Source organism: Oreochromis niloticus, linkage group LG13, assembly GCF_001858045.2.
Source record: "Oreochromis niloticus isolate F11D_XX linkage group LG13, O_niloticus_UMD_NMBU, whole genome shotgun sequence".
Classification (NCBI taxonomy): domain Eukaryota; kingdom Metazoa; phylum Chordata; class Actinopteri; order Cichliformes; family Cichlidae; genus Oreochromis; species Oreochromis niloticus.
The window spans coordinates 2413860-2441647 of NC_031978.2; the positions used below are offsets into that span (position 1 = coordinate 2413860).

General features: G+C 45.6%; 1 protein-coding gene and 1 long non-coding RNA gene across 2 annotated transcripts; both read left to right on the top strand.

The window, feature by feature from the left end:
• ppp2r5d (protein phosphatase 2, regulatory subunit B', delta) lies at positions 1–27654 on the top strand. Its single transcript, XM_013265551.3, has 17 exons — positions 1–703; positions 4457–4537; positions 5966–6140; positions 6691–6890; positions 6976–7086; positions 8374–8466; positions 8546–8676; positions 19132–19191; positions 19280–19388; positions 19468–19521; positions 20155–20325; positions 20969–21096; positions 21694–21795; positions 21872–21944; positions 22420–22467; positions 22588–22698; positions 25070–27654. Exons 1-17 carry the CDS (start codon positions 677–679, stop codon positions 25205–25207), a joined length of 1812 nt encoding a protein of 603 aa, XP_013121005.1. The 5' UTR covers positions 1–676; the 3' UTR covers positions 25208–27654.
• LOC112841948 (uncharacterized) lies at positions 8683–11337 on the top strand. Its single transcript, XR_003213447.1, has 2 exons — positions 8683–10106; positions 10222–11337. It is a non-coding gene; the product is annotated as an uncharacterized LOC112841948 (long non-coding RNA).
• Positions 27655–27788: the final 134 nt, after the last annotated feature.

Sequence of the window (27788 nt, forward strand, 5' to 3'; positions counted from 1 at the left end):
GCTGCCTCCATCCATCGACCCATCATCCATCATCCATCATCCTCCGCTGATGACGGTGGCAGCAGGTTGAGCAGGGACTCCAGATCTTCTCCTCAGCGACACCTCTGGGTCCACCTGTGGAATTTGAGGCGCTCCCAGACCAGAAGAGGGGGTTCGGGGTCTCCCCTGAGGTCTTCCCCCGGTTAGGCATGTTGCTGCAACAAATTCATGCTGAAGAATCAAAAGTATGATTTCAGGTGCTGAGATGTGTTCTTGGGTTCTGATTCTGTGAGTGGGTGCAGCTGGAACTTTGAGCTTCGGGCTCCTGTCTGTGTGATTATAACATGTTGCTGCCGCTGCATCGGGGACAGGCGGGGGACTCGGGTGGTTCTGGCGATTCTCTGGCTCGCTCCGGTCCGCGGGGCTCGGTATCATCAGGTTGAAGGTGTTTTGTTGCTGGGGAAGACTCCAGTTCTTCCTCACCTTCCTGCAGCCTCACCCTCGCCGTTATACTCAAACTCAGCCAATCAGAAAAATCACTCCACGTATCACTAGGCAGACGTCCAGGCCGGCAGCCAATCGGATTGGGCGGCTCGGGAAAGGTCGCAGGGAGCTGAGACAGACCGAGTGACAGCGTCTGAGTCCCGGGGAGGAACATCAGGGAATCTCCGTGGAAAAGCCCCGCAACGCGGTCAAGATGCCGAACAAAACCAAGAAAGAAAAGGTAAGATCCGCGTCACTGGCGTGCCCGGGGCATTTTTCCACTGAGATTCGGTGTGGCGGGTGTTTTTTCTGCTGCTGGAGACTTCAGACGTTTTATTTCACCGAGCTAATGGCTAGCTCACCTGCTAGCTGTTAGCTCGGGCCCAGCTAGCAGAGGACCGCTAAGCTAACGGCTAGCCGCGAGTCTGTGCTCGGCGCCCGCCGCGGAGACGCTTCGTTTAACCGCACACCTGCTGAGTGTTTGAGCGCACACTTAGCAGGGATATTAGCGTGTAGCTGGCCACCGTGATTAGCCGTGCTCTGTTGCCGGAGCTCCGGAAAGAGTCGCTGACTGTGCCTGAATTATTGATGCAGGGCTCGGCTGAAGGAGAGGGTCTGAGGCGCTAGAAGCGGTTAGCCGTTAACTGAGACTACAGGATGACCGGTAGATGTCCCGCTGGATGCTGTGATTCCTAGGCTCACAGCGCAGTCTGAGCTCACCTCACACACCCAGAGAAATACCGGATTAAAGCGATTTGTTTAATGATGCAGCGCTCAGAGCTGATCAATCATTGATCGTAATGATCAGATAACTGATCAGTTTATAACCCAGCACTTATGTTCGGTTCTGCTGATTGTTATCGATTATTTGTTTAGTCTGTAAACTTGAACGGAGCAGCAAGAAAGCCAAAAGAGAAAAACTGCTGATAAGTAACGGCCACAGTCATTGATTATTGATGATCTTCTCTCTGTGAGTAATTGATTAATCGGCTGTTTCCGATGTCCGAAATTGTATTTTTCGGCGACTTTAAACTGAAAATAATTTTACAAAAGCAGGTTTGAAGTCACATTTATGTAATGAAAACGACTCGCTCAATAAATCACACAAAAAAATTAATACATTTTAAACATGAGCGAGAAAAGTATTAAAGAATAAAATAAAAACACAAACACAGCAACGAGTATTTAAAACGCGTTTAAACGATCAAATATTTTTATTCCATTTAAATATCTTTAAAAAAATATTCTTTGCAAAAATGAGAGAACTGCAAAATACAGCAAAAAACAAGACTTAAATTAAACCTAAAAATATTAATAAAGTTTCAAAATGAGATCAAAAATAACATCTGACCCCAAAATGAGTAAATTCAGTTAAAACAAAAAACAGAAAAATTAAAGCTAAAACATATAAAATTAACATTTAAAGTAAAAAAAAGAAAAGATGAAAACAGAAAAGTGTATGTATAAAAATATAAATATATTTATAAGGAAAAACCCCCATAAAACAATTGGAAACATAGAAGATCAAAATCAGAATTTGACATCCAAAACATAAATATACAGCTTCAAAATCAGAAACATGTAAATATATAAAAACAAATAAAAACTCTAAAATACACAAAACCTAATGAAAAATAAAAATACTTTTTTAAAAAAATAAATAAATATTAGAAGACTAAAAAATGGAAAATCATTTAAAAAGATGATGATAATAAATCAAACTTTGGCAGAGATCAGCTACTTTTAAGCTGAAAGGGTTTGGCTCGGTGCTGATTTCCTGTCTTCGGGTTTGATCCCGTGTGCTGGTGACACGCCTGCAGACGTCCTCACGCTGTGGCGATGCGCACATGGCTGTTGTGATAAACGCGGCTGAGATCGCGTGTTAAATATGTTAGAATGAGAATGAAGGATCGCTCAGCAGGTGAGAGGGTTCACCTGTGGGAGCACACCTCAAAGAGCAGAGGGAGCTTTGAGCTCACGCAGCCTTTATTGTGAAAGTCTATCTAGAATGATTTTGTGAAGTTGGAAAACTAAAGTAAAAATATAGAGGAGCTGTTGTGATTTCACTGTCAGTGTGCTAAAGTTCCCACCTCCCTGATGACCTGTGATACGTGCGCTCCATACAGTAAGACGTAAAAAGACTGAAAGTCATAAAAACAGATCGAAACACGGCACAGTGAGACGAGTAACTCGCCCTGGAACCTGAATTAGGATCAAAAAGTCAAAATAAGAACTGTGAAAGTGCGATGCCCGTGCTGCTGCTCAGGTTCACTCGGAGGAGAAACGCTGGTCGGTGTTCATCGAGTCTTAGCGTACACACCGGAAACTCTGATTGGCCAGCATTTAGAGCTGGGCGATAAAACGATAACGATATGTATTGCGAAATAACTTTTTCTCGATAGAAAAATTAAACTATTGCGATAGGCCTCATCTCTCTTGTCCTCTTAAAAAAAAAAAAAAAGAAAAAAAAAAAAAGAACAGCCAATCCAAATTAAGTAGTGCAGAGCCGAACCAATCACAGCCGCAGCGTCACGTCACGTGACTTGTTACGTACAGCACAAGCGCCAAGGCGCACATGTGTATTTGTTTTTGCAGCCGTGCAGCCCGGGTAATGAAGGAAATGAGTTTGCCGACTAGAGAAAAATCAACCGAGAGCGTGAGCGAAGGTTACCGAAGAAAAAACAGATGATGGTTCCAATGCCGGAGAGCTTGTCGAACGGAAGGGCCACAGAAGTTCCGTAGTGTGAAGGTATTTCGGCTATTTCAAGTCTGACAAAAAACAGAGTAGCGCGCACTGTAAATTGTGCCGAAAGCAAGTCTGGAAATACAATAAAGCGGTGCATGCTCAATCTCTGACTGAAAGCGCTGATTCGTCATTCGGCTTTTGTCAGACTAAAGTAACTGTTAAAACTGTTTGAAAAGCTAAGCTATACAACAAGGAGAGATTGAGAATTTCCTTTTAGTTCTCAGTTTATTTGATATTGACAAAAGTTAGTCAATTTTGTCTGTTCTTCTGTAAAACGACCTAAGATTTATTTTTAGAATTAATATTTTGTTTCTAAGTGGAATTGACAATTTAGTCTGTTTTGTTTTTTCTATTTTGAAACTTAAACGCTTTAGCGGCTGCCTTTTGTGTAGTTTGCAATATTTGCCTTTATTTATCTGAAACTGAAGTCTCATGTTCCTTAAGTACATCTACCCTGTTGAACTTATTATGGGAAATAAATATTTTAATTAAAACAAGCTGCTGATTATTTCACATTTTACTTGTGAGCAACGGCACATTTAAATCTTACAAATATAGTTATTTGGCTTATATCGTGATATATATCGTTATCGCCTGAAATGAAAAAAACATATCGTGATATGAAAAAATCTTATATCGCCCAGCTCTACCAGCATTTCTTTGGGATGGGTCACATGACTGCTGGCTGGAGGAAAGCATTTATTATTTTTAACATCCCGGCTGAACGTGCCGCACGCAGTCAGAGCGTCCAATAAAGAGGACGTGGCTGTGATTGGTTGGGACTCGAGCAGAAGTCCCTCCCACACGTGCCTTCACGCAGTCACACATTCACATAAGTTCAGGTTTGTGCTGCACTGATCCATACTGAGTATTGATCGATACCAGCGTTCGATCGGTAATCTGTATCCCTAGACTGGGAGTCGTTCTTTATGTGAGGAGATGTCTGAGCACCTGGGTGTCAGTGTCAGCCCGCCGGGGGTAACCTGGGTTACCTTAACCTGATCAGCTGACGGGTTACATCATCACGCCCCACACAGACAGACTGAAGCAGCTTATTCAATAACTGCAAATGTTTGATGCAGATCAGAAACAAAAATGCCGGGCTGTGGCGCTTCCTCCTCTTCCTCAGTGCTCGGTAAAGGTTTCATGTTTCAGCTCAGCTGATTTTCTTCAGCTCTGGTGTGAGTTTGTTGTCACAAAAATCAAAACAAGATCAGCTGATTTATGTTTTTCTCTGTGTGGGAACAGGAAACGACCAAATCTGCCAAAAGCAGCACGAAGAACAGCAGCGGCAGCGGGAAGGATGTGACCCCGGAGAACTTGGATGAGGTGAGTGCCGATTTGGTCACATGACAGCGAGGAGCTGATATGAAAGGTTCCACTTTAAAAAGTCGAGCTGAAGCTCTGCCTGTAGTGATTCACAAACATATGCAGAGTAATAAAGGTGAAAGTAAATATACTCGAGTCCTCCCCCTGCAGGCTGCAGGTATCCCTGCTAGAAACAGACAGAGGGTTAAAATACAGCAGCTTCATCAGTTTCTGTGGAGTCAAAGCCTGCCTTCAGTTGTCAGGCCACTCTTCTGTGGAACCAGCTGCCAGTTTGGATTCAGGAGACAGACACTGTAGCTGTGTTCAAATTCAGGGGCAGCATCCTCCTCAGGACCTGGCCTTCGCAGTCTACGTGGACTGGGGCCTCCAAAGACCGAGAAGGCCGGAAGTAAACGACTGTGAAAATGGACGGTCTAGCCTTCAGATCTGCGTCACCGCTGTCTCGGTGTAGTTTAATAAACTCGGCCGTCCTCTCCTTGCTATCTAAAATATAACAGGACACTGGCGTAAACTCGCGACCGTCTCACACTTCTGTTTAATCAGTTTTCTGTTTGACGTTTATTCAGCTGTGTGAAAACTATAACTTTAATCTCAGCCAAACTGATTTACTCAGGAACAAATAAAATACTGAAAAAAGCCAAACAATAACATTTTTAAGTTATCTGAGTGATTATATATCTTGTTTAACCTCAGTAGCCAAAGACCGCAGGTGGTCTGAAAATGATGTGCCGGGAGTCCGCTGTTCTCGTCGGCTCTAGTGACCCTTGACCTCCCGGTCAGCTATCGAGGTGGTGGGTAACAGACGTCTCCGAAAATGTTGGAGCACTTTTGCAAATATGCGATGTCTTGATAAACCGAGCAGATATTTGAAGTTTACACAGCTACTTTCTCGTCTGAAAATATCTTAAAAGTTTATTTTGTGTCACAGAAAGTTAAAGTTAGTTATGCTGCTATAGGTGTAGGCTGGTGGTGGATTCCCATGTTCCACTGGGTGTTTCTTCTTCACTCACCATGTGTTAATAGACCTCTCTGCACTGAATCATTAGTCATTATTAATCTCTGGCTCTCTTCCACAGCATGTCTTTATCTTGTCTTCCTCCCCTCACCCCAACCAGTTTCTCAGATGGCCCCGCCCCTCCCTGAGCCTGGAGGTTTCTTCCTGTTAAAAGGGAGTTCTTTCTTCCCACTGGCACCAAAGCGCTCGCTCACAGAGGGTGACATGATTGTTGGGTTTTCTCTGTTATTAACACAACAGCATCAACTTCCGGCAATTTCCATGCCATGAAGAAGAATAGATTCAAGTCAGATATTGAATGGCTGGTGTTTGTTCATTAACATCGGCGACACAAACAGACAATTAAATCTGTGCTCACTGTTTCCTCTGAAACCTGTTTTATAACCTGTGTGTGTGTGTGTGTGTGTTATCAGTCCCAGCAGCAGAGCGGCAGTAAGCGTCCCAGTAACAGCACGCCACCTCCCACCCAACTCAACAAGATCAAATACTCCGGAGGTCCTCAGCTGGTGAAGAAAGAGCGCCGCCAGAGCTCGTCCCGCTTCAGCCTGACCAAAAATAGAGAGTTACAGAAGCTGCCCGCCCTCAAAGGTAACAAAGATCCAGCTTAAACCTAATGTAAAGCCAAGTTAAACTCCTCTTGAACCATAATTAAACCTGGTAGTATCACTCAAACCTGCTGCAGGAGGGGTCTCAGCTGACAGCAGCAGTAGAATCAGCTGACAGTAGAATCAGTAGTAGTAGAATCAGCTGACAGTAGAATCAGCTGACACTAGAATTAGCTGACACTAGAATTAGCTGACACTAGAATCAGCTGACAGTAGAATCAGCTGACAGTAGAATCAGTAGCAGTAGAATCAGCTGACAGTAGAATCAGCTGACAGTAGAATCAGCTGACAGCAGAATCAGCAGCAGTAGAATCAGCTGACAGTAGAATCAGCTGACAGTAGAATCAGCTGACAGTAGAATCCCCTGGCTGTAAATAGAACCAGGTGATTGGCTGTAAGGCATGTCAATGGTAGCACGTGTGCTTTGTCAGTCGGTGGTTCTGATTGGCTGGACCTTCATCACATTTGGTGAGATCACTGATGATGTCACCACCATCGTGTTGTATGGTTGTTTCTGACTCCTCCCCTCTCAGACGCACCACCGATAGAGCGAGAGGATCTATTCGTGCAGAAGCTGCGTCAGTGCTGCGTCCTCTTTGACTTCATCAGTGACCCCCTCAGCGACCTCAAGTACAAGGAGGTGAAAAGGGCGGGGCTTAACGAGATGGTGGAGTACATCACGCACAACAGTGAAGTGGTGACCGAGTCCATCTACCCCGAGGCCGTCATCATGGTGAGAGGATGGTCTCCACCACAGAAGAACTACTTCTGGTTTGTTACTCTTTAATTAAAATAACTTTTATTTTTACTTTGTTCAGTTTTCAGTCAACGTGTTCCGCACTCTTCCTCCGTCCTCCAACCCGACCGGAGCCGAGTTTGACCCTGAGGAGGACGAGCCCACGTTGGAGGCGGCGTGGCCTCACCTGCAGGTACTTCCTGTCTGGTAAAGGATGCAGTGTTTGTAGCGTTTATGAGCTAATGCTAAAAACTAGAACCATCAGCAGACACTCAGAAACCTCAGAAAACTAGAGCCAGGCATCACATGGCACCGAAGAAGGAGAGGGAACCACAGACATGAGCTTGGTAAACATCAATTCCTCTCTGGACGCTGCTCTGATTTCTTAAGCTCATCCACACAGGAAGCAGTGAGCAGGCCATAAACACAATCAGTGACACTGCAGAGTGTTCCAGCTTCAACGCCGACCAATGAGAGCACAGAGTGAGAGTTACATCTGAGCAGGCTATGAGTGAAACACTTGGTCAGATAATATCATTAAAAATGCATAAACACGGTCCACAGGTCCAGTTCAGATGAAGATAGCAAACAGCTAGCAGCTAATCTGAGGAGCTGGAAAGAAAAGTGTCTGGACGTCTTCAAGTTTCTTGAACAGATTTCATCCAAGAAGCTTCTTCAGCTCTAACAACGACTGGTGGAGAGTCGCAGGTTTAAGCCATATGGGAGTGTCCTTTCATTCTTACAGATGTATAGGAGGCTCTTAAAATGTGGTAATCAGCGAAGCTGCACAGAAACGAAGGTCAGACACCAACGAGGGAGAATCAGAAGGACAAACAGGAGTTCAGGTTTGTCAGAGACACTCAGTCTTCTCCCAGCACGATGTCCTAGTGTACCACAGACACACACTCAACAACACAGCTGTGCAGAGAGGAGTGCTCAGGCCTCTACACTGGAGACGCCAAACAGTTCACACACGGTCACTCTGAGGACACCAATGTCCGCATGGTGGACAGAGAAGACAGATGGTTTGAAAGAGGAGTGAAAGAAGCATCTATGTCCATCTTTGAACAGAGGCCGGGGCTTATGACACGGGACTTTAACCTGCAACTCGCCACTGTAGACCGTAGAACTGAAGAAGCTTCTCGGATGAAACTTAAAGAAGTCCAGATGCTTTGTTTCCTAAGCTCCTTAGACTACGATGACCTGGATGACTGAGAACCTTCACAGATGGCTAAGGAGCTACAGCCCCCTGTGTCGCCATCCAAAAATTATGAATGGTGAAATGATCAGTTTTTACAACAGCTGTGATCATGTTTATTCCTGCTGTGAGGCTGAACATCCTGGTCTTTGTCAAAGCTCCACCTGTCAGAACATGACCTGTTTTTTGTCCAAAACCCAACGTGTGTGTCTGTGTGTGTGTGTGTGTGTGTGTGTGTCTGTGTGTGTGTGTGTGTGTCTGTGTGTGTGTGTGTGTTCACAGCTTGTGTATGAGTTCTTCCTTCGCTTCCTGGAATCTCCGGACTTCCAGCCGAACATCGCCAAAAAATACATCGACCAAAAGTTTGTACTGTTGGTAAGAAGTCAGCTGTTAGTGTTGGTGTCAGAGTTCAGGTGTGACCTGTGGGCCTCTGACTCGTTGAATTGTGTTGAAGCTGCTGGAGCTGTTTGACAGCGAGGATCCCCGAGAGAGAGACTTCCTGAAGACCATCCTGCACCGGATCTACGGCAAGTTCCTTGGCCTCCGCGCCTACATCCGACGCCAGATCAACAACATCTTCTACAGGTCAGAATCCACAGATTCAGACAGAACCACGGGCTGTTTGTCAGTACTGAAGTACGCAGGTCCGTACTTCGTAATGTCACACGGGAGTCAAGACTTCCAGAGAACACAGTGCGATTGTTCTACAATATTTGCAATACAAAATGACAGATGACATAAAACAATTCCACGTGATGTAGTAGATTTCTTTAAGAAAAAAAAGATACTTTTTTAAAGTCCTTTGGCAAAATTCACTTTTGCGTATCATCTGTTTCATAATGTCTAATAAGCCTCATACAGTTAAACTCAATCACTACATGACAGAATCACAAGCTTCTCTTAATAAACATAGTACACATGTATGCCTGAATAAAAACAAACAGGTGAGATGTTAGAACGCTTTTATTTTAGTAAACACTCAAACTTACAACAGACAGCTGCTGGGGTTTGGAAGAGAACTGAACAAATGTTTAAAATATAATCTGATCATTGTTGGAGCCGCCTTCAGGATCTCCACGTATTAACATCTGTTTTTGTTCCCGGGCAAAATGTTTCCCAGATATTTGAAGGTTACACAGCTACATTCTCGCCTGAAAATATCTTAAAGGGTTTTTTTGTGTCACAGAAACAGTCATGTTTCAAACCTTTTAGCCGCTCTACTCCGCCATTGCTGCGTTTGAGTTTTGGACGAAATGCATTCTGGGAAATTTGGCTGCACTAAGTCCACACTTTCATACATTACGGGGTTTTTCCTGTGAGCCGGAGCCAAAGTAGCACGGCTGTCACTGAGGTTAAAAATTTTATCCCAGGTTCTGGTATTTTGTGTTTGTGATATACAGACACTGCAGACACAGCTGGAGGACCGAGCTTTGGGCTGTTTGGTTGAATGTGATCCTCGGAGTAGAGATTAGAGCAAAGTGAGCTGCAGCTGCTCTGTGTACTGTGCAGTCGTCCTGTTTTTGGTTCAGATGCTGTAACCACCTATGATCACCAAACACGTCTAAATCCCAGTTTGACAGTGACCAAGATAATCCAACAATTTACCAGTCAAAGCAGCCGTATGTACGTGGAAATTACGCTGGTTACCCAGCGTTCTCTCCCCAGAAGATGCCAGAGGAGGAGCGGGGAGGTGTGCCAGTGCGGGTCAGAACTCACCTGAAACCTCTGATCGTCGCCCTTGGGGTGATGGTTTTCGACACTTGGAAACTGTTGGGGTATCTGTGGAATTCAGGCCAATTGCTTCACCGGCCATCATGGAGCATCCCACACATGGTGGGGGATGTGGGACTGTGGAGGTGGTCCCGCTGGAACGGGACGCGGCCTCAGCGTGCAACGATCCAAATGGCTCTGTTGAATACTAGATCACTAGCTAACAAAACTTTCCTTCTCAGGGACTTTTTTTTCCGTCCCGGACTTGGACTTTCTGTGTTTAACTGCGACGTGGCTTCATGCTGGTGAGTCTGCTCCTTTTTCCGAACTTCTTTCACCCGGCTGTTCGTTTTTTAGGTCCCTGCAGACCTCTGCACCGGACTAGCTTCCATATTTACATCCAGTTCTCACTGTTGTCAGGTCTCGGCAGATCTTTCAAGCTGCGGCAGGTTGGAGTTGGGTCTGCTGTTGTCTGGATGTGACACGGGTATATCAGACTGTTTCCTGTTTTCAGCCCCAGCTCTGCAATAAAGCTAGCGTCCTCTGTGAGACGTGTGCACATAGTCCTTCAAGTGTTGCAGATTTTCTCACTGCTTTTAAAAACTATGACTTTTGGACTTCCACGCAAGCTTGACTACCGAGGACCGTATTTCCCTGCACTGCTGTATTGGCTGTATTTTTTGCCCCTTTTATAACCAAATGGACTAAACCGTCCTGTCAGGCCTTGTTGGTGAGTCGACCAGCGCTCTAAGACGTGCTGAGAGAAAGTGGAAAAGGACAAGCTCCAGGTCTTGTTAGAAATCTCTGTGACTGTTTGTCAGCAGTCTGTTTACTTCTCAGATATTGTTTCTAATAACAGTCACAGGCCTCAGTTTCTTTTTAACGTTTCTAATTCAGTGGCTAATCCCTGCTGTGATGCTGGTCGGGCTGTGGTCTGTCCTGGACTGTTGTCACCTCAGGCAGAAGCAGGCCCATCTGTACCTCATCCCAACAAAGCTATCTTTGAGACCTCGCCTTTTTAAAGTGACCTTTGACTGGGACCAACTATTCTAGCTCTGATAAACAGTTCTTTTGCACTTGGTTGTGTTGCAGCTGCCTATAAACACGCTGTTGTGCAGTGTCTTATGAAAAGAAGCTGTTCTTTCTAATTACAGACCTATATCTAAATGACCATCTCTGTCACAGACACAGTTGTTTCTAAGTTTATATAATGTGTGGTAGAGTTTGAGTCAGGTTCTAGATCACATAGACTGCTCTTTGCTTCTTAATGATCTGCTTTCAGACGTTGACTCTGGCAGTTTTCGTGCTTCTAGACTCGTCTGCTGCCTTTGACGTCCTTCTGCCTCGTCTAGAACACCAAGCTCCAATCAAAGCCACTTCTGACGAGGTTCATGCCTCACCAGCAGAGGTTTCTCTGTACTTGTGGGAGACTGTTCTTCTACAACAGCACCTCTCACTTTTGGAGTACCTCAGGGTCCATTCTGGGCCCACTTCTTCTTTCACTGTGTATATTACCTCTTTGCTGATGTGTGTGTGTGCCCATTCGGCTGAACAGCAGAGATCCACAGGAGCCCGAGCTAAACTGTCTTAGCAATTAAGCCCTGGATGAGGATACGTTTGTTAAATCTTAATGACAGAAAGACCGACGTCACAGGCTTTAAGTTTGACCTCTTAAGCGAGTCTTCTGACACTCGAGTCATTTGGCTCCTTACGGTTGTGTTGCTGGGCTGGTTTCATCAGAGCCAAGCTGAAGCCTTATCGTGCTGGGCTTCACAGGTATCGAACATGCATGCATGTCCACCGTGACCCCGACATCACTCCGTGGCTGTATTAACTTCACACCAGATAAGAATCCGCTACACCCTTTCCCCATCCACTCACACTAACTTCCATTAACATCTGTTTAACTTACTAATATCAAATCGCATCTTAAGTGTGATATCATAGCAGAATTAACACCGTCACTCTCCGTCAATGGTTTGATTGGAATGTTTCCGGGTTTTTTTCTTCTCATTTTTTTTCTCACTTTTCCCCCTCTTGTTTTTATGCTGCTCACACTTGTCCTTGGTTTCTTTCTTTCTTTTTTCTTTCTTTCACTGCTTCGATCACCTGCTTCCACACTCATCCACAAACAACATCCTTTATTTCGACACATACGCACAGCACGATCACGCACAGTCATGCGCTCAACGGCAGCACATTTACATCAGTCAGACAGCGCACACAGACCTACAGGATACACACACTTAAGCCAAGCACACTCATATTAGTAAATATGCACACACATAGTCAGACTCAGGGAGCATCTCGCCACATATTCTTTCTCTCTCTCCTTCTCTTTATTTATGAACAAGTGATGTACTCTCTCCACCTGTCTAAGCGACACACACAGCGTACACCCCTAGTTATACACAGGCATCTATGGGTGCACTAAGATTCGTTACATGGAATGTAAATGGAGCTGGCTCCAGAGAAAAGAGGTTAAAAATATTTAACCAACTCAAAAAACTACAGGCAGATGTTGTCCTTTTACAAGAGACCCACAGACCTCTTAGAGGTTCGAATGAACTTAAAACACCTGAGTTTCCTAATGTGTTCTCAGCCTGTTATAATTCTAGACAAAGGGGAGTAGCAATTTTAATCCATAAAAAAATTAAATTCACAGTACTCGATACAGTTATAGATCCAGAGGGCAGATTCTTAATCATTAAACTATCTATACTTGATAAAAAGCTAAGTATTTTAAGTGTATATGGTCCAAATGTTGATGATCCCTCATTCTTTCACGGTTTTTTCAGTGCACTCTCTGAACACTTAGATGGCACACTTGTTCTTGGAGGTGACCTCAACCTTGGACTAAATGAAGAAATGCATAGGCTCAATACAGCAGGAACTCAGCGTAATTGGCAGTCCACAAATATAATCAAACAGTATATGAGTGACTTTGGTCTTTGCGATGCATGGCGCTCCCTTCACCCCAACAGTAAGGAATATGCTTTCTTCTCACATGTTCATCACTCCTACTCTCGTCTGGATTATTTGTTGGTCAGCAGCTCACTGCTGAGTGACATCTCAGACAATGAGATTCACCCTATAGCTGTCAGCGATCATGCTCCTGTATCTTTAGCACTAATACATAAGAAGAACGTTATGCCAAGTAAAAACTGGAGATTTAATACATCACTGCTTAAAGATGAAGACTTTATTAAATATTTTAAAAAAGAGTGGACTTCATATTTAGACTTTAATGACACTCCCGGAACATCAGCTTCTGTTCTATGGGAAGCAGGGAAAGCTGTGATGAGAGGTAAAATAATTTCTTTCTCATCACATAAAAAGAAAAAAGAAAACAAAAATATTTAGGAATTAGAAAAAAACCATCAAATCACTAGAAGAAGCCTACGCGTCCCACCAAGATCAGGAAACACTGAACAAAATACGCAAAACAAAACTAGAATTAAATGAGATAATTGATAAAAAAAACAAAATTCTTAGTACAAAGACTACGCTTACAAAATTATGAACATGGTAATAAATCCAGTCAATTTCTAGCAAACCAGCTAAAAATAAATAAATAAAAAACAACTATATGTGCTGTTCAAGATTCATCTGGGAACACAATATATGAACCGAAACAAATAAACAACATTTTCAGGGATTTCTATAAAACGTTGTATTCACCACAAATAAACCCATCTAAAAAGGGAATTGATCAGTTTTTAGACAACATAACTCTCCCAAAATTATTAGACACTCAAGCAATGGCACTGGATTCGCCACTGACACCAGGTGAACTCCAGGAAGCCCTGATAAGCATGCCCAATAATAAGGCTCCAGGTCCAGACGGCTTTCCTGCAGAATTCTACAAAGAATTCTGGACGATTCCAGCACCAGTTTTTTACAGAACGTTGTTGGAAAGCTTGCAGATCTAACTAAATTAAACCATATCCCACTTTTAAAGAAAGTAGAAGGTGATCTGGCTAGATGGAAATGTCTACCCATATCACTCATGGGAAGGGTTGCCGCTATAAAAATGATGGTCTTACCAAAAATAAATTATTTGTTCTCAATGATCCCAACTAAACCGCCACAAGATTGGTTCAGATCTCTAGATTCATCTATGTCCAAATTCCTTTTGAAAGACAAACCCCCACGTATAAGCTTAAAAACACTACAAAAGACCAAGGATAAAGGAGGATTAGAACTACCTAACTTTCAGCACTACTTCTTAGCCAACAGGCTTCAGTTTATCTCAGGATGGCTAAAACATACCCTCTTAGATGAACCTTGGCTAGATGTAGAACAAGCACTTTGCAATAATCTAGAGATTTCAGATCTACCATTTATCAGCTCAAACATCCAACGACATGAATGCTTCAAAAGCGTCAACATCAGCTCTTCTCTGACAGCATGGTGGGAGTTTCTAAAATTGACGGAGTCTTCATTAATCCCACGCAAACGTACACCTATCTGGAACAACCCTGACATATTACAAAACAATAATATGATAAACTTTTCAGATTGGAGTGGTAAAGGAATCAAATATTTAGAACATATACTAGAAGGAACAGAATTTATTTCATTTGACAGACTAGTTACACAATATGGGATCAACAAGAAAAGATTTTTAGAGTATCAACAAATTAAATCCATAGTAAAAAAGAAATTTAAACCGGGTCAAGTTGAATTACAAACACCACCAAGTGTGGTTCAATTTCTTACTCTTAAAACCCCCAAATTACTGTCCAAAATATACAGAATGCTTTCTAAAACAGATGAATCAATATCACTTCCTATTGCAAAATGGGAAGTGGATTTATCGATCAGCTTAGACCAAAACTTCTGGTCTCAGATTTGCTTAAAAACCTTTCATTTAATTAGAAATCCCAGTCTTCAATTAATTCAATACAAAATACTACATAGAGTGCACTATACAGGTCATCGGATGTTCAAGATGGGCTTTACGTCTACCAACAACTGCTCACACTGCCAAACCAATTCACCGGACAATTATATCCACGCTCTTTGGTTCTGTCCACCAGTTCAGAAGTTTTGGCGTGAGATATGTGAAGACTTATCGACGTGTCTGAAATGTAACATTCCAACTTCCCCTTTAGTGTGTTTGTTGGGTAGCTTAGATAATGTCACTACTAGAGCTGGGCGATATATCGAGTTTTTTAAAAATATCGATATATTTTTATACGAGATATAAGATGTGACAATATCCTTTATATCGATATAGTCTATGTTACGTTATAATTATAGTTGCGGAGCCGCAAGTTTGCCTCTCTTTCGTCCACTTTTGTCTTTACGCAACGTTACTCGACCTCGCCTCTCCTTCACTGAACACAACTCCCCCTCCTCCCCCATCGCTTCACCTGCAGGCAGCGACAAGATGGACACGGCAAATCTCCGTTAATGAGTTACTGCGCATCGCCCCGTGTGTGGAGCTGGACGGCGTCAACGTGAAAACGAGCTAACCACGCTAACGAGCTAGCCACGCTAACGCCATGCACGGCCTGAAATCCTTTCATTTTCTCAAAAGTTGACTGCGCGCCTTTTGTATGAATTCTGGTTGTGCTTGATGACCGCGAACTGATTTTATGTGATACACAGCGCTCAGCAATCTGTCAAAAAATGTTTTAGTTCGACTTTGCTAAGCTACGGAGCTGCACCGCTTGATGGATTGTCGGAGCATTACAGCTACCGAGGAGCCTCGCGGAGTGATACGTACTGTGCTTCAACGTAATATTACCGTACTGTGTGTGTATAAGGACCATAAATGGCTCCTGTTCAGAGACATGGTTACGAAGCGGATTTCAAACTCCAGGCTGTCAGTCACGCAGTAGAAGTTGGGAACAGAGCAGCTGTGAAATCTGTCTATGTTATTATGCTCAGCGTCTGTTAGTTTACATTTTGACTGCACAATTGTGAGCTCTTTGTTATGCACAAAACAACATAGTTTTCTTTTATTTATAGAGCATCATTATTTAATAAATACTCATAATTTATTTTTGAGTAGTTTTTTTCATGTACATCTATGCTGTATGTTAATAAAAGTGCCTGTGTGACATCTGGGACACAGCTTTGACTAAGAACTCTCTTTTTGTTCTTACTTTATGGCTTTAAAAAAAATATCGAGATATGAATTTTGGGTCATATCGCCCAGCTCTAGTCACTACAGAAAGGAATATCGCCCATATGGTTTTCACTGCCCTATGCATTGCCAAGAAAACAGTCCTCATGAACTGGAAAAATAAAAATAATCTTAATTCTAACCAATATAGAAATTATCTATTAGATTACATTAGTCTTGATACAGCCTCTGCCAACACATCAGATCAATTGCTCTGGGCACCTTTGATCAGCTCCATCACCTAGTGGGTGTGGGGGGTCATAGTTTGGTCCCACCTTCACTGTTGTGATGGGTGTGGGGGTAGGGACAGGCTTAGGGTGTCGGGGGGTTCCCCAGGAGCATCTTCCTTGGGGGGCTCAACCCGGGGTAGCGGTCATGGCCAATTAAGGGCTCTGTTGGCTCTTAGGTGACGGTTTCCTCATGGCTGCGTGCAGCAGGGCTAGGGGAGGGTCTGTGCTGACAGACGTGGGTTACTGACCTGGTAGCCTGGCTGCCACTGGGTGTGTCCGGGACGGGCATGAGGTTCTGGGGGCGCTCCGTCTCTGGGCTGGGCCCCTGGCCGGGCCTCGGGGGCTTGGGTCCTGGTTGGTGTGTTGCCGGGGTTGTGGGCGGGTGGGTGTATGGGGCCCAGCCCTGGCGCAGGGTGCCGCCAGTGCATCGAGCCACCTGGGGGGCTCTTCAACTGGTGGGGGAGGTTGTCACATCTTGCAGGAGCTTTCCTCTCTTCAGGAACTCTCTGCAGGAGGGGGAGATACAGGAGAGGTGGAGGAAGATCTCAGCCTGGGCGTCTATTGTCTTGTGTAGTCTGGAAGATGAGTGGATGATGGGGTGGGTGCAGTTTTCTCTGTGGTGGGGTTGGGTGGGCTGTCCCGGGCTCTGTGGGGCCGGGCGGCGCTGCTGCACTGGGCCCCGGTCCGGATGGGCCTGGGCCCCCTTTCCCTGGCGGGTTGCAGAGTATGGGGGTGCCTACTGGGGTCAGCGGGGGAGCTGGCCCCAGGGAGGGGTCACTCGCCCCTCCCTTCCTTCCCTCCCCATCTCCAGCTGCCTCCCTCTTCCCACTCCACCACAATCACCCACACATGCAGGGCCTTGGGGTAGGGGTGTGTCACCAGGGTGGAGAGGAGGCATTCCCCCCCCCCTCTGTCCCCTTCTGGCTGCCTCTGCCTCAATTTTATCCCACAACTTAGACATTCACATTACTCACACTCTCATAACACATACATATAGGACCTTGGAGGTGGGCACGCAACACGGACTCCAAATTACCATCAGGGTGTACAACCTCACCCCTGGCGTCGTTGCCCACCTCTCAATTTTAAATACACGTAGACATTGAGGGCTATCAGGAGGGGCTATGCGCTTACCTGCTGCTCTGGCAGGTAGCTCCATGCCCTCCTGGGTTTTAAATGCACCTTAGAACACACATGCATCAACACTACATATGTGCGGGTGGAGGAAGGTTTGGAGTCTTCCTACACCCCCGTTCTCTGCGGCCTGCTGGAGCGGGGGGGCTGGGAGGAGGAGTTGGCCATCCGATTGGGGTCTGGAATGTGGGGCCTCCCTGCTGCTGCCGAGTCGGGGCGGTCTGCTTCTCCCCACCGCAGGGAAAAGGGTAACACCACCTGGGTCTGGGTGCAGTTTCCCCCTCCAGGGGCAAGGGTACCCAGACCCGGTTCTTAGAGTACGCTTGGGGAGTGTGATTGTGTGTACAGCGTCTCTTTATGTCTGTCTCCATGTTGGATGAGTGTGGAATAATTGCTTATGAGAGCATGAGGGTGGGAATGGATGTTTGTATCTGTGTGTGCCTGTATGTCTGTGTCTATATGTCAGGTTGGGTATCAGACGCCACCTCTCTGGGGACATCTCAGGCCCTCCAAGGTATGGAGGCCTATCTCCCCCCACCACTCCCCTGCCAGTGGCGGACGCCCTCAGACATCAGTGCGTTGGTGGTTCTTTGTGTCCGGGGATGGGCGTCCAGATACACACCGGCTCACTCCTGGTGGCTGTTTGTCGGGGCCTGGAGCCTGGGGCTCGCTCGGGCCCCTTCGGGGGCGGGGTGCCCTCGGCCTCTCGGCCTGGGGCTCGGTCACTCTGGCACAGCTGGCTGCCGGCGGAGCTCACGGGCACGTCACTGCAACCCCCCCTGGCTTCTGCTCCGCGGCTGCTGAGTGACCCCTCATCTGGGACTCTCCTCAGCTCTTTCCTGGATAGTGGCGCGGCTGCCCCTCTGTTGGTCTTCCTTGGTCTCTTGTGTTCTGAGGGCCTCTGGATGTCTGGAGTTTTGATCTCCTCCATACCTGCTTCATGCCCTGGAGGTCGGGGCAGTGCCCCCCCCCACACCCTCTAGCAGATCATTACATGAAGGAACCTTTTAAAAACAAGCGCGCTCATGCTCACAGGTGTACACACGGGTGCTCACACACACAAACTACACCCTTTTTGGCTCCTACCTCAAAGCACACTGTGCGCTGTCGATCTTACGTGCTGCACAATAATGTTCAATATTTAGTATTTACTGTCATATTCCCATAGATCATTGTGATGATCCAGGTGATTAATATATTTATTTTTTGTCTGCTTATTCTGTTGGTTTTTGTTTGTTGCCCTTTTTCCCCGTCCCTCTTCCCCGCTGTTTTTCTTTCCTGTTTCTTTCTCTCCTTTCTTTCCACCAGTCAAGTCTGTCCCGTATTCAGCAAGTGAAAATAAAATAAACAATAAAAGGTGAATCAAATAGACCATTACGGCAAGGCTGGGATGGTCCATTTGGTAAAGTAAATCCGTTGGGCATCTTTCTTCACCTTTAGACAATAATTCTGATGGCAAAAGAGCCAAACGGGACAGGCAAAAAAAAAAAAAAAAGAAAAAAAAAAAGAACATGCATGCATGAACACATCACTCCTTCATCTTCTCTGTGTTCACCTTAGAATTGATTTTATGATTGTATTGCTACTTTTTAACAGACTGGCACCTGTGAGAGCTCTGAGCTCACCTAATGGAGGTGACGGAGCTTTTGCGGCAGTAACAGCAGATCTATGGAAAAAGCTACCTTTCCACACCTGCACACATTTAAGTCTTTATTAAAAAAACATTGGTATTTGACATCCTCACAGACGATTGGATTTTCTGATTTTATTTTAATGTTGAGTGTTGTGTTAGTCAGCTCTGTTGTTTTAAATGACGTGCTCCACCTGCAGGTTCATCTATGAGACGGAACATCACAACGGGATCGCTGAGCTGCTGGAGATCCTGGGCAGGTAACACACACACACACGCACACACACACACACACACACACACCCTGTGACCTCTGACCTCAGTGACCCCCCCCTCTGTGTGTCTCAGCATCATTAACGGCTTCGCGCTGCCTCTCAAAGAAGAACACAAGATGTTCCTGATCCGGGTTCTGCTGCCTCTGCACAAAGTGAAGTCTCTAAGCGTGTACCACCCACAGGTCAGAGGTCGCCCTGTCCGTCAGTTCGTCTGTAGCGTCCGTGTGTCTGTGCTGACTGCGTCTGTCTGTTTGTCCTCAGCTGGCCTACTGCGTGGTCCAGTTCCTGGAGAAGGACAGCGGCCTGACCGAACCTGTGAGTACCGCCCTGCTGAGCCTGTTTCCATGACAACCCTGGGTTTCTGCAGCACCACACGCACAGAAATACCCACATGATAAAAAAATACATGGTCATGCACTGAAGCGCGCACCGAAACACCTCAGAGCGCCTTCAGCCCGGCAGGGTGTTCAACTCTGTACCGGCCTCACCGGTCGCTATGGAGTCCAAGCCTGCCGAAACAGGAAGTTCAGATTGTCGGCATAAACTCACGCTGACGCAGAAATGTCACAAACACTTAAAAAATTGTGCATGTGGACACCATGTGCACGTTTGATCAGCCAATCAGACATCAAAGTTAAAGGCTGAGGAGGCAGAGCAGATTTAACCCAGAAAACAAGCAAACAAACTTTATCCATGTGGCACGATTCGGCCCTGCTGATCTGATGATGTCATAATTATGGGCGGAGCAGGCCAGCTACTAATCAAAAGGTTGGCGGTTCGATTCCTGGCTGCAGGTGTCCTGCACGCCGGGCGCCATTTACACTTAGTTTAGTCAGAGCCGCTCTTCATCACATTGAAGCTCAGCGACTGAATCGTCATGCTTGGAGAGCTGCAGTTATGATCGCTGTAACTAAACTTTTGTAACACGCTGACCTTTGACCCCTCCAGGTGATCATGGGTCTGCTGAAGTTCTGGCCAAAGACTCACAGTCCGAAGGAGGTGATGTTCCTGAACGAGCTGGAGGAGATTCTGGACGTCATCGAGCCGTCCGAGTTCGTCAAAGTCCAGGAGCCGCTCTTCAGACAGCTCGCCAAGTGTGTCTCCAGCCCGCACTTCCAGGTACCAGAAACCAGAACCTGGACCAGGGCTTCTGTTAGCTGTTTGCCATGGTGCCAGTTGTGCGCCTGGGCTCTCTAATTCCAGCTCACTGAGGGTGGAAGCATGTCGGCGTGGTGGCGCAGTGGTTAGCCTCGCAGCAGCAAGGCTGCTTGTGGTTGTGGCTCTTCCTGTCTGTGCGGCTTCCTCCGCAGTCCAAACACATGCATGTTGGCTTTACCAGTGACTCTGAGATGTGCGGTGGATAAAGTGCTCAGTAACGCTGGGATGCTGGGTCTGAACCGGGCACGGAGAGCACAGCCTTCAGTGGGAAGTCGGATCCAGTGAACGATGTTGTGTCTGAGCACGCTCAGTGCTGCTGTTTGTTTCTGTGAAACATGACAGCTTCCTGTCCCCGCAGCCTGATGATGGACACGTGGGATCAGATTAGAGGGAATGAATGTGATTGGTCGAAAAGGTGTTCAGTCGTGTTTGTGATGATCCATGTAAACGTGAACATGTCATTTCCTCTGAATGTCAGCTTTTGTAAAAATGTGTGACATCACAGCAGGACTACACAGCGGGCTTCTAATCCGAGTCCAGATCAGACCAGAGCTCCCAGTTACTGCAGCTCCGCTTAACTACACAGGTGTGTGTGTGTGTGCAGGTGGCAGAGAGAGCGCTGTATTACTGGAACAACGAGTACATCATGAGTCTGATCAGTGACAACGCCGCCAAGATCCTTCCTATCATGTTCCCTGCACTCTACAAGAACTCCAAGAGCCACTGGAACAAGTAACACACACACACACACACACACACACAAACCACTGATCAGCTCTGCCCACATCTTTGTTAGCCAGTCAGCGGTGTCCTGACAAAGACAGCAGGAGCGCTGACGTAACGAGTGTGCAGATCAATACTGAGCCTGCAGAGAGTGAGTCAGCCAATGAGAGTTGAACTTTGGAGGATCAGCGTGAGGGCGTGAGCGCAGGAAGCTGCTTGAGGTGCCCGCGCTCGTTTTCTGTCCTGTGAGATCAATGATGTCCTGCAGGGTCGTCAGGAGTGACATCACAGGAGTGTGTGTGACTCCTGATGGTTTTCTCATACAGTCGTAAAAATAAGTTTAGAAATCATCAATCGAGCACATTTCAATGGTGCAGCGAGCCTTTCATTTAAAACAGGAACTGACCAAAACACTCCCTCTGACCCCGCCCACAGAGTTCAGTGTGACGGTGAGACCATCACAGTCCCGCCTCCGTCACAGACGTTACACATGAATAAAACATAAACAAATGAAAACAAACAGTCTTGGTTCCTGTTTGTTCTCGCTGCGGCTCACACTGTCCTGTTGTTTCCACACTGATCTTCCTCCTCCTCTATCCTCCTCAGGACGATCCATGGCCTAATCTACAACGCCCTGAAGCTCTTCATGGAGATGAACCAGAAGCTGTTTGACGACTGCACGCAGCAGTACAAGGCCGAGAAACAAAAGTACGACTCTGGGATTCACACAGCTTTCGGCTCCTCTTCCTCTGCTCCTCTTTCTCACTGTGTGCGTCTCCTGCAGGGAGAAGTACAAGCTGAAGGAGCGGGAGGAGGTTTGGCACAAGATCGAGGAGCTGGCTCGGCAGAACCCTCAGGTACAGCACGCACGGGGACGTGAAACGCTGCACACTGAGCCCTGCAGATGTGACAGGGACGCTGGCTTTAAGAAACAACTGCTAATGTTTTAAAACCGAAGCCATCGTCTGTCAGTGTGACGTCATGTGATTGGTTGGTTGGTTAGCTAAATAGTGACAGGACGATACCTGGGAGGAAACTACCCATCAGTGTGAGGGGAGCACTTTGTGCTGCAGCAGTGAGTTCATGTTAAACCAGGACATACTGTGTGTCTGTAGCAGGAAGTGGCTGTTCACTGTAGTGTTTCATGTCCTCTTTAAACCTGATCACAGTATTGATCAAGATAACTGCCCACTGATTTCACTCTGTGGACGATTTCTGTTTGATCGATCTGCAGATTATTCAGCTCTGTCCCCGGGTCTCTAGATGAAATGTGGGTCAGAGGTCATCAGGATTCCTCCCCCATTAACATTATGTGTCTCTCTTTACTTACAGAGCAGTAAGCTCCACCCCCTACGCCCAGGACTCCACCCACAAGAAGAGGTCAGCTCCCAGTGTCTAATTAATGTATGTATGTGACGATCCATGAGGCTCAGGGCGCCCTGTAACACGTGTGTGTGTGTGTATGTGTGTGTGTGTGTGTGTGTGTGTGTGCGTGTGCAGTACATGGTGTATAGTAACAGCAACGTCGCCGTGTACTCGATGGAGACAGAGACGCCAACAGCCGAAGACATTCAGCTGCTGAAGAAGACTGTGGAGAGCGAGGCATCGCAGGTAGCACGCACACACAAAGACACAGAGTGATCTCACTCACATCCTCGCAGACAAAATGCTTTAATATTCTGGCGTGACATTTTCTCCGTGGCTTCGTGTTTGATGTGACAACAGTTTGATTCCAAACTCTTTGACATCAAAGTCATTAATAATTATTAGTTATAATCAGTGTTGGGTAAGTTACTTTAAATTAGTAACTTAGTTACATTACTAGTTACTTCCATCAAAAGTAACTCAGTTACTTCAAGTTACTCGTTACTTTCAAAGTAAGTAGTTACTAGGGAAAGTAACTTTGGTTTTACTCAGAATTCTCTTGTTAATGTGTTGCTTCTGTAACTGGATACCCAGCCAGATTGCCAGTCTTCTAGCTTGCTTACTTGCCACAAGTGCACTGTGCCACCTACCAATAGAAAGGAAAAAATAATGTGCACATTTCCACGAGAGAAATCCCACGCCTGGACCGTCGTTGACCGCCGCCATGATTCTAGCCTGCTTTTTACATCCAACACAAAAACTGCAGTCGTGGTGCTTTTGATTGTACTCAGAACTTGGAAATTCTGCCTTCTGAATAGGAAGATGTAGGTAACACCAGACTGCAGATGAGCTGCATACAGAGCTGGACTGGGACAAAAAAATCGTCCTGAGCATTTTGACTAGAGACCGGCCCACCATTATAGGAAAAATCATAAAGCCTTTGAATGAAAATAAACACTGTTGTGACAGTGATGTGCACTGTTCTGATGGTATATATATGTATCAATCTATCAATCGTTTGTTGTAAGACTCAGATAATTATTTATTAAAAGCGAGACATTTTAAATGAGAATAAGAAAGTACTTCTTTGTGCCCACCTTTCCCTGTTAATGCCCTACCTGGCCCCCTGGCAACACTTTGCTAGACCCGCCCCTGCACAGTTACCAGCTGTCAGCTACATAGAAAAGGATCCTGGTGTTATTTGTCTCTCAGAAACAGCTCATAACTTCCCTTCAACTCATCCATGTCACCTAAAAGGTAAACCTGTTTCTCCATCACCTGTTCAGCTCTGATGATTCAGTAAGGACATCTCCTGGTTTCATCTGCATGTTTCCCTCTCACCAGATAACCAAACCGATATCATGACCAGCAGCTTTACAGCTGTGGCTCCAGCAAACATCAGCTGATACTAGAAATTAATATTAAATAAATTCTAACAACAGCTGATCAAGCTTAAACGTGCTGCTGTTGTTTATCCGCTGGTTTCCTCTTTCTGGCGCAAAGTGGGCGATAAATAAACAAGAGAGAAAAGCCGATCAGCTGATCATTGATCAGTTTCATGATTGAAGTAGAAACAGGAGAGAATGAGAGAAGAAGAGGCAGCTGTGCAGCTTCAGCTTTGTGTCTTTTTCATTGTAGCTGAAGTCCGGGACAAACTGTGTTCCTTTTCACCTCAGTACGAAACGCGTAATATTTTCTCTGAATACGAGACGATTCTGTTTTTTACGGGACGGTTGGCAACTCTAATAATTAATCTTATGAACAAAATAAAGTTCAACATCAGTAACATAGCACCCACACAGCTGTATAGAAACTCCGTCATGCTAGCTAGCACGCAGTACGAAAATGTCAGCAAGAAAATAAACTCGCTTCGGGTCTCTCCTCTTGCCTCCCTTTTCCTTCATCCACCTGCTGGCCTCCACCACTTGCTAATGTTACTGAGTCTGTGGAAGCTCCGTGATATCCACCACACGAAGTAACGAGCCTATCTAAATCCCAGTAACGAGTAACGCGTTCCTGGTTTTGGCATAATAACTAGTTACCGTGCTCGTTACCACAATAATAACGTAGTTACTGTAACGCGTTACTTAATAACGCGTTAGTCCCAACACTGGTTATAATTACATCAATAAGTATTGTTAATTTAAAAATTACATGAATATGAATATTATGAAACTTATTGTTAAAGATTTCCTGTAATTTTACATTTTAATGTTTGAATCTGTACAAAATAATGTAAAAAATCATTTTTAGAATTTTTTTTCTCTTGTCTGACATTTTACTTTAAATATAAAAAGAAAAACATTTAAACCCCAGAGAATATTTTTATTGGTACATTTGTTTTTATTTTGGAACACATTTAAATTTACTTGACTTTTATTTTGAAATCTTCAAAAATACAAAAACAAAATTAGTAATTTCTAAATTAACGTCGACCAAGATTAATATTGGTTCAGTTTCAGAGAGTGTGTGGAATATTTTTAATCACTGAATCTTTGTGTGTGTGTGCGCGTGTTTGTTTGTGTGTGTGTGTGTGTGTGCGCGTGTGTGTGCGTGTTTGTTTGCGTGTGTGTGTGTGTGTGTGTGTGTGTGCGTGCGTGTGTGTGTGTGTGTGCAGGGTCTGAAGGATCTAAAGAAGGATAAGGTCCTGATGAGGAGGAAGTCGGAGCTGCCGCAGGACGTCTACACCATCAAAGCTCTGGAGGCTCACAAGCGAGCTGAAGAGTACCTGACGGCCAATCAGGAGGCTCTCTGACCGGAGGAGGCGGCCCCTCCTAATCCCAACTCCGTCCCCTTGCATCCGTCTCTCTGGGGAGGAAGTTGATGCCGTCGTGGAGAGCCTGGTCCCGGGTCAGACTAAGGCGAAGCTGACGCCACCGCGTTCACGCAAAAAAAACCAAAAAAAAAAAAAAAAAAAGAACGGCTCAGCTCTGCCCCCGGTGGCCGACCACACGTAGGACACTGTAGAAGCTCCGTCCGTTCACCTGCTGTTTAAACTGTGTCAGCGGTCCGCCGTGATTGGACATCAGCTTCATGTTGCACTAACACTCCCACGCCTCCACCCACGCTTTAACTCCTGCTGCTGCTTGTTCTGAACCTACGTCGGGCAAACCAACGCATCGCTGACAGCCCGTCCTGCCGCAGGAAGCCACGCCGCGTGATCTGCAGCTGCTGTCTCTGCATCTGCTTTTTGCCCACGCGCCTCACCATTACTTTTACAAACGTCTTTGAATGCTTTATCCAGCGAGCCAGCAGCAAGTCAGCTGGTTCCTTATTTTTACAGGAAGTGATCAGAATCTTCGCAGGTTCAGGACAGCAGAACAGCGATGATGGCAAACGCACTAACAAATAAAAGTCGGCCGAAACGATCAACTAAAATTTTATCTGCAAAATAAAAACAGGACTGAAAACGCCTGGACGTCTTTCAGAATAAGAGCATTAGCTGTAGCATCTGTACACTTCAAACTAAATGCTTTTCATTTTCTATTTTTCAGAATAAAAGCAGCTGTATCGTCTTCACAGTTCAACAAAAAGGCATCAGCTACAGCTTTCTGACATTTCAGAATAAAAGCATGAACCGTGACAAGGCGGAGTTTTGTCTGTAGAGCCCTTTCCTCAAAAGGGTGGATTTTTGACCCAGTGTTTCCGTGGAAACGAGAAGCAGACACAGAGTGGGCTGTGCTTCGCAGTGCTGCTGCAGCTCCTTCACTTCTGTCCCGTTGCACCTGAACACAGCGCTGATGTGTTCACTGACCCGCTTGGTTCTCCAACAGCGGCTTCATTCCACAGCTCCACCCCTGAAGCCTAGCTCTGCCAATCGACTGCTAGTCTGTACGTCCGGCAGACTGAAGCTGGCCGATGATGATGATGATGTGGAAGACACAGTGAATGTAAACATCCTATCAGGACCCCCCCCCCCCACACACACACACACACTGTGTATCTGTGTTTTAGTCCGGCTGAGGGCAACTCGCCTCAAGCGTTAGCTAGCAGCTCCTCGGGTTAAAGGTCAAATGCTTCTGATTATTGATCAGTTATTGATTGACAGCACTGGTGCCAGATGGGAGGGCCCTTAAAGAGGACACAGGAGGAAAGGTTAACGTGAGGAAGGCCACGACACCGTCATCATGTAAAAGAACAACTTCATTTTGAGTTGGGTTTTTTTTTTTCACATTTTAGTTTTAAATTTGTAACTTTTTTAAATCTAATTTTCACATTTTTTTGACTTTTTTTGTTTTATTACATGTTTTGCTGCTTTATAAATCTTTTTTTTTTTAGTTTGATTTTTCTGTCAGTGGAGTCGTAGCCTTATTGGCTGCTGAGGTCACATGATCCATCCTTTATTCTCCACAGCTAAACTTAATTAGTGTAAGTTTTGATGCTCGTAGTAAAAGCAGATTTGGAACGATGTGATTGGCTCGTTTTCAGCTTCCTGTTTGGCGTGGCTGACATGAAGTCAGTTGTATGAATTTAGCACCTCGAGCAGTTTCTGGGTGTTTTTCAGTTTAAGTATTGAAACGTCTCATTGGCCAAACATTTCCTGCGCTGTGACGCGTCCACCTCGCCGTTCGTGTGTTTTTGTTTAACGGTTTGAAACATGAGGAACAAAAGAAAAAAGGCCTCATCCGTGGAGGTGGGCGGTTCTGTCTGTTTTGTAACTATTGGACATGGCCGTGCCCCCACCGAGGCCACACCTTCACACTTTCTTGTCTTTGTTTGTTCTCGTGGGCCGGTTTCGTTCGTCATCTCTCGTGCACTTCTTCCTGCTGCCGTGTGGGTGTGTCCTCCACAGATCCAGCTGTCAGTCAGAATCGGAGACCATTCCAGTGTTAGTATAGCCCCGCCCCCTATCAGTCGTTCGCTGCTGGAGTGAAATCTTCAGTTTCCAGGCTGAACCAAACTTTCCTGCACTCAGTCTTTAAGTCATATTTTTGTTTTTTGTGAGGGCTGAAAAAATGTTTTTGAATCCGCCGCCGAACCAAATCTTTAGCACAAACAGCTGTTTGTTTTTCCCTCCAGCAGTGACTGATAGGGGGAGTGGGGTCATGTGACAGCGTGCTGTTCACTCGGGCTGTGACAGTGAGACATTGCTTCCTGTCATCGTGTACAGATGTTTAATGAGGTTGAGCATCACATGGTATGAAAGTGTGATTTTGTACAGATGTTCATGTATGTACAGAAGAAATAAACTGAAGTACAGTCGACCTGCCCGCTGCGTGTTTCTCTCACACCCACACACACAAGTGAAAAAGCAGTACAAAGATGGTGGTCTCACCGGTCTCACAGCAACACTCAAACATCTCAGTGAAGACGAAACTGGTTTTCTCTCAGCGGTG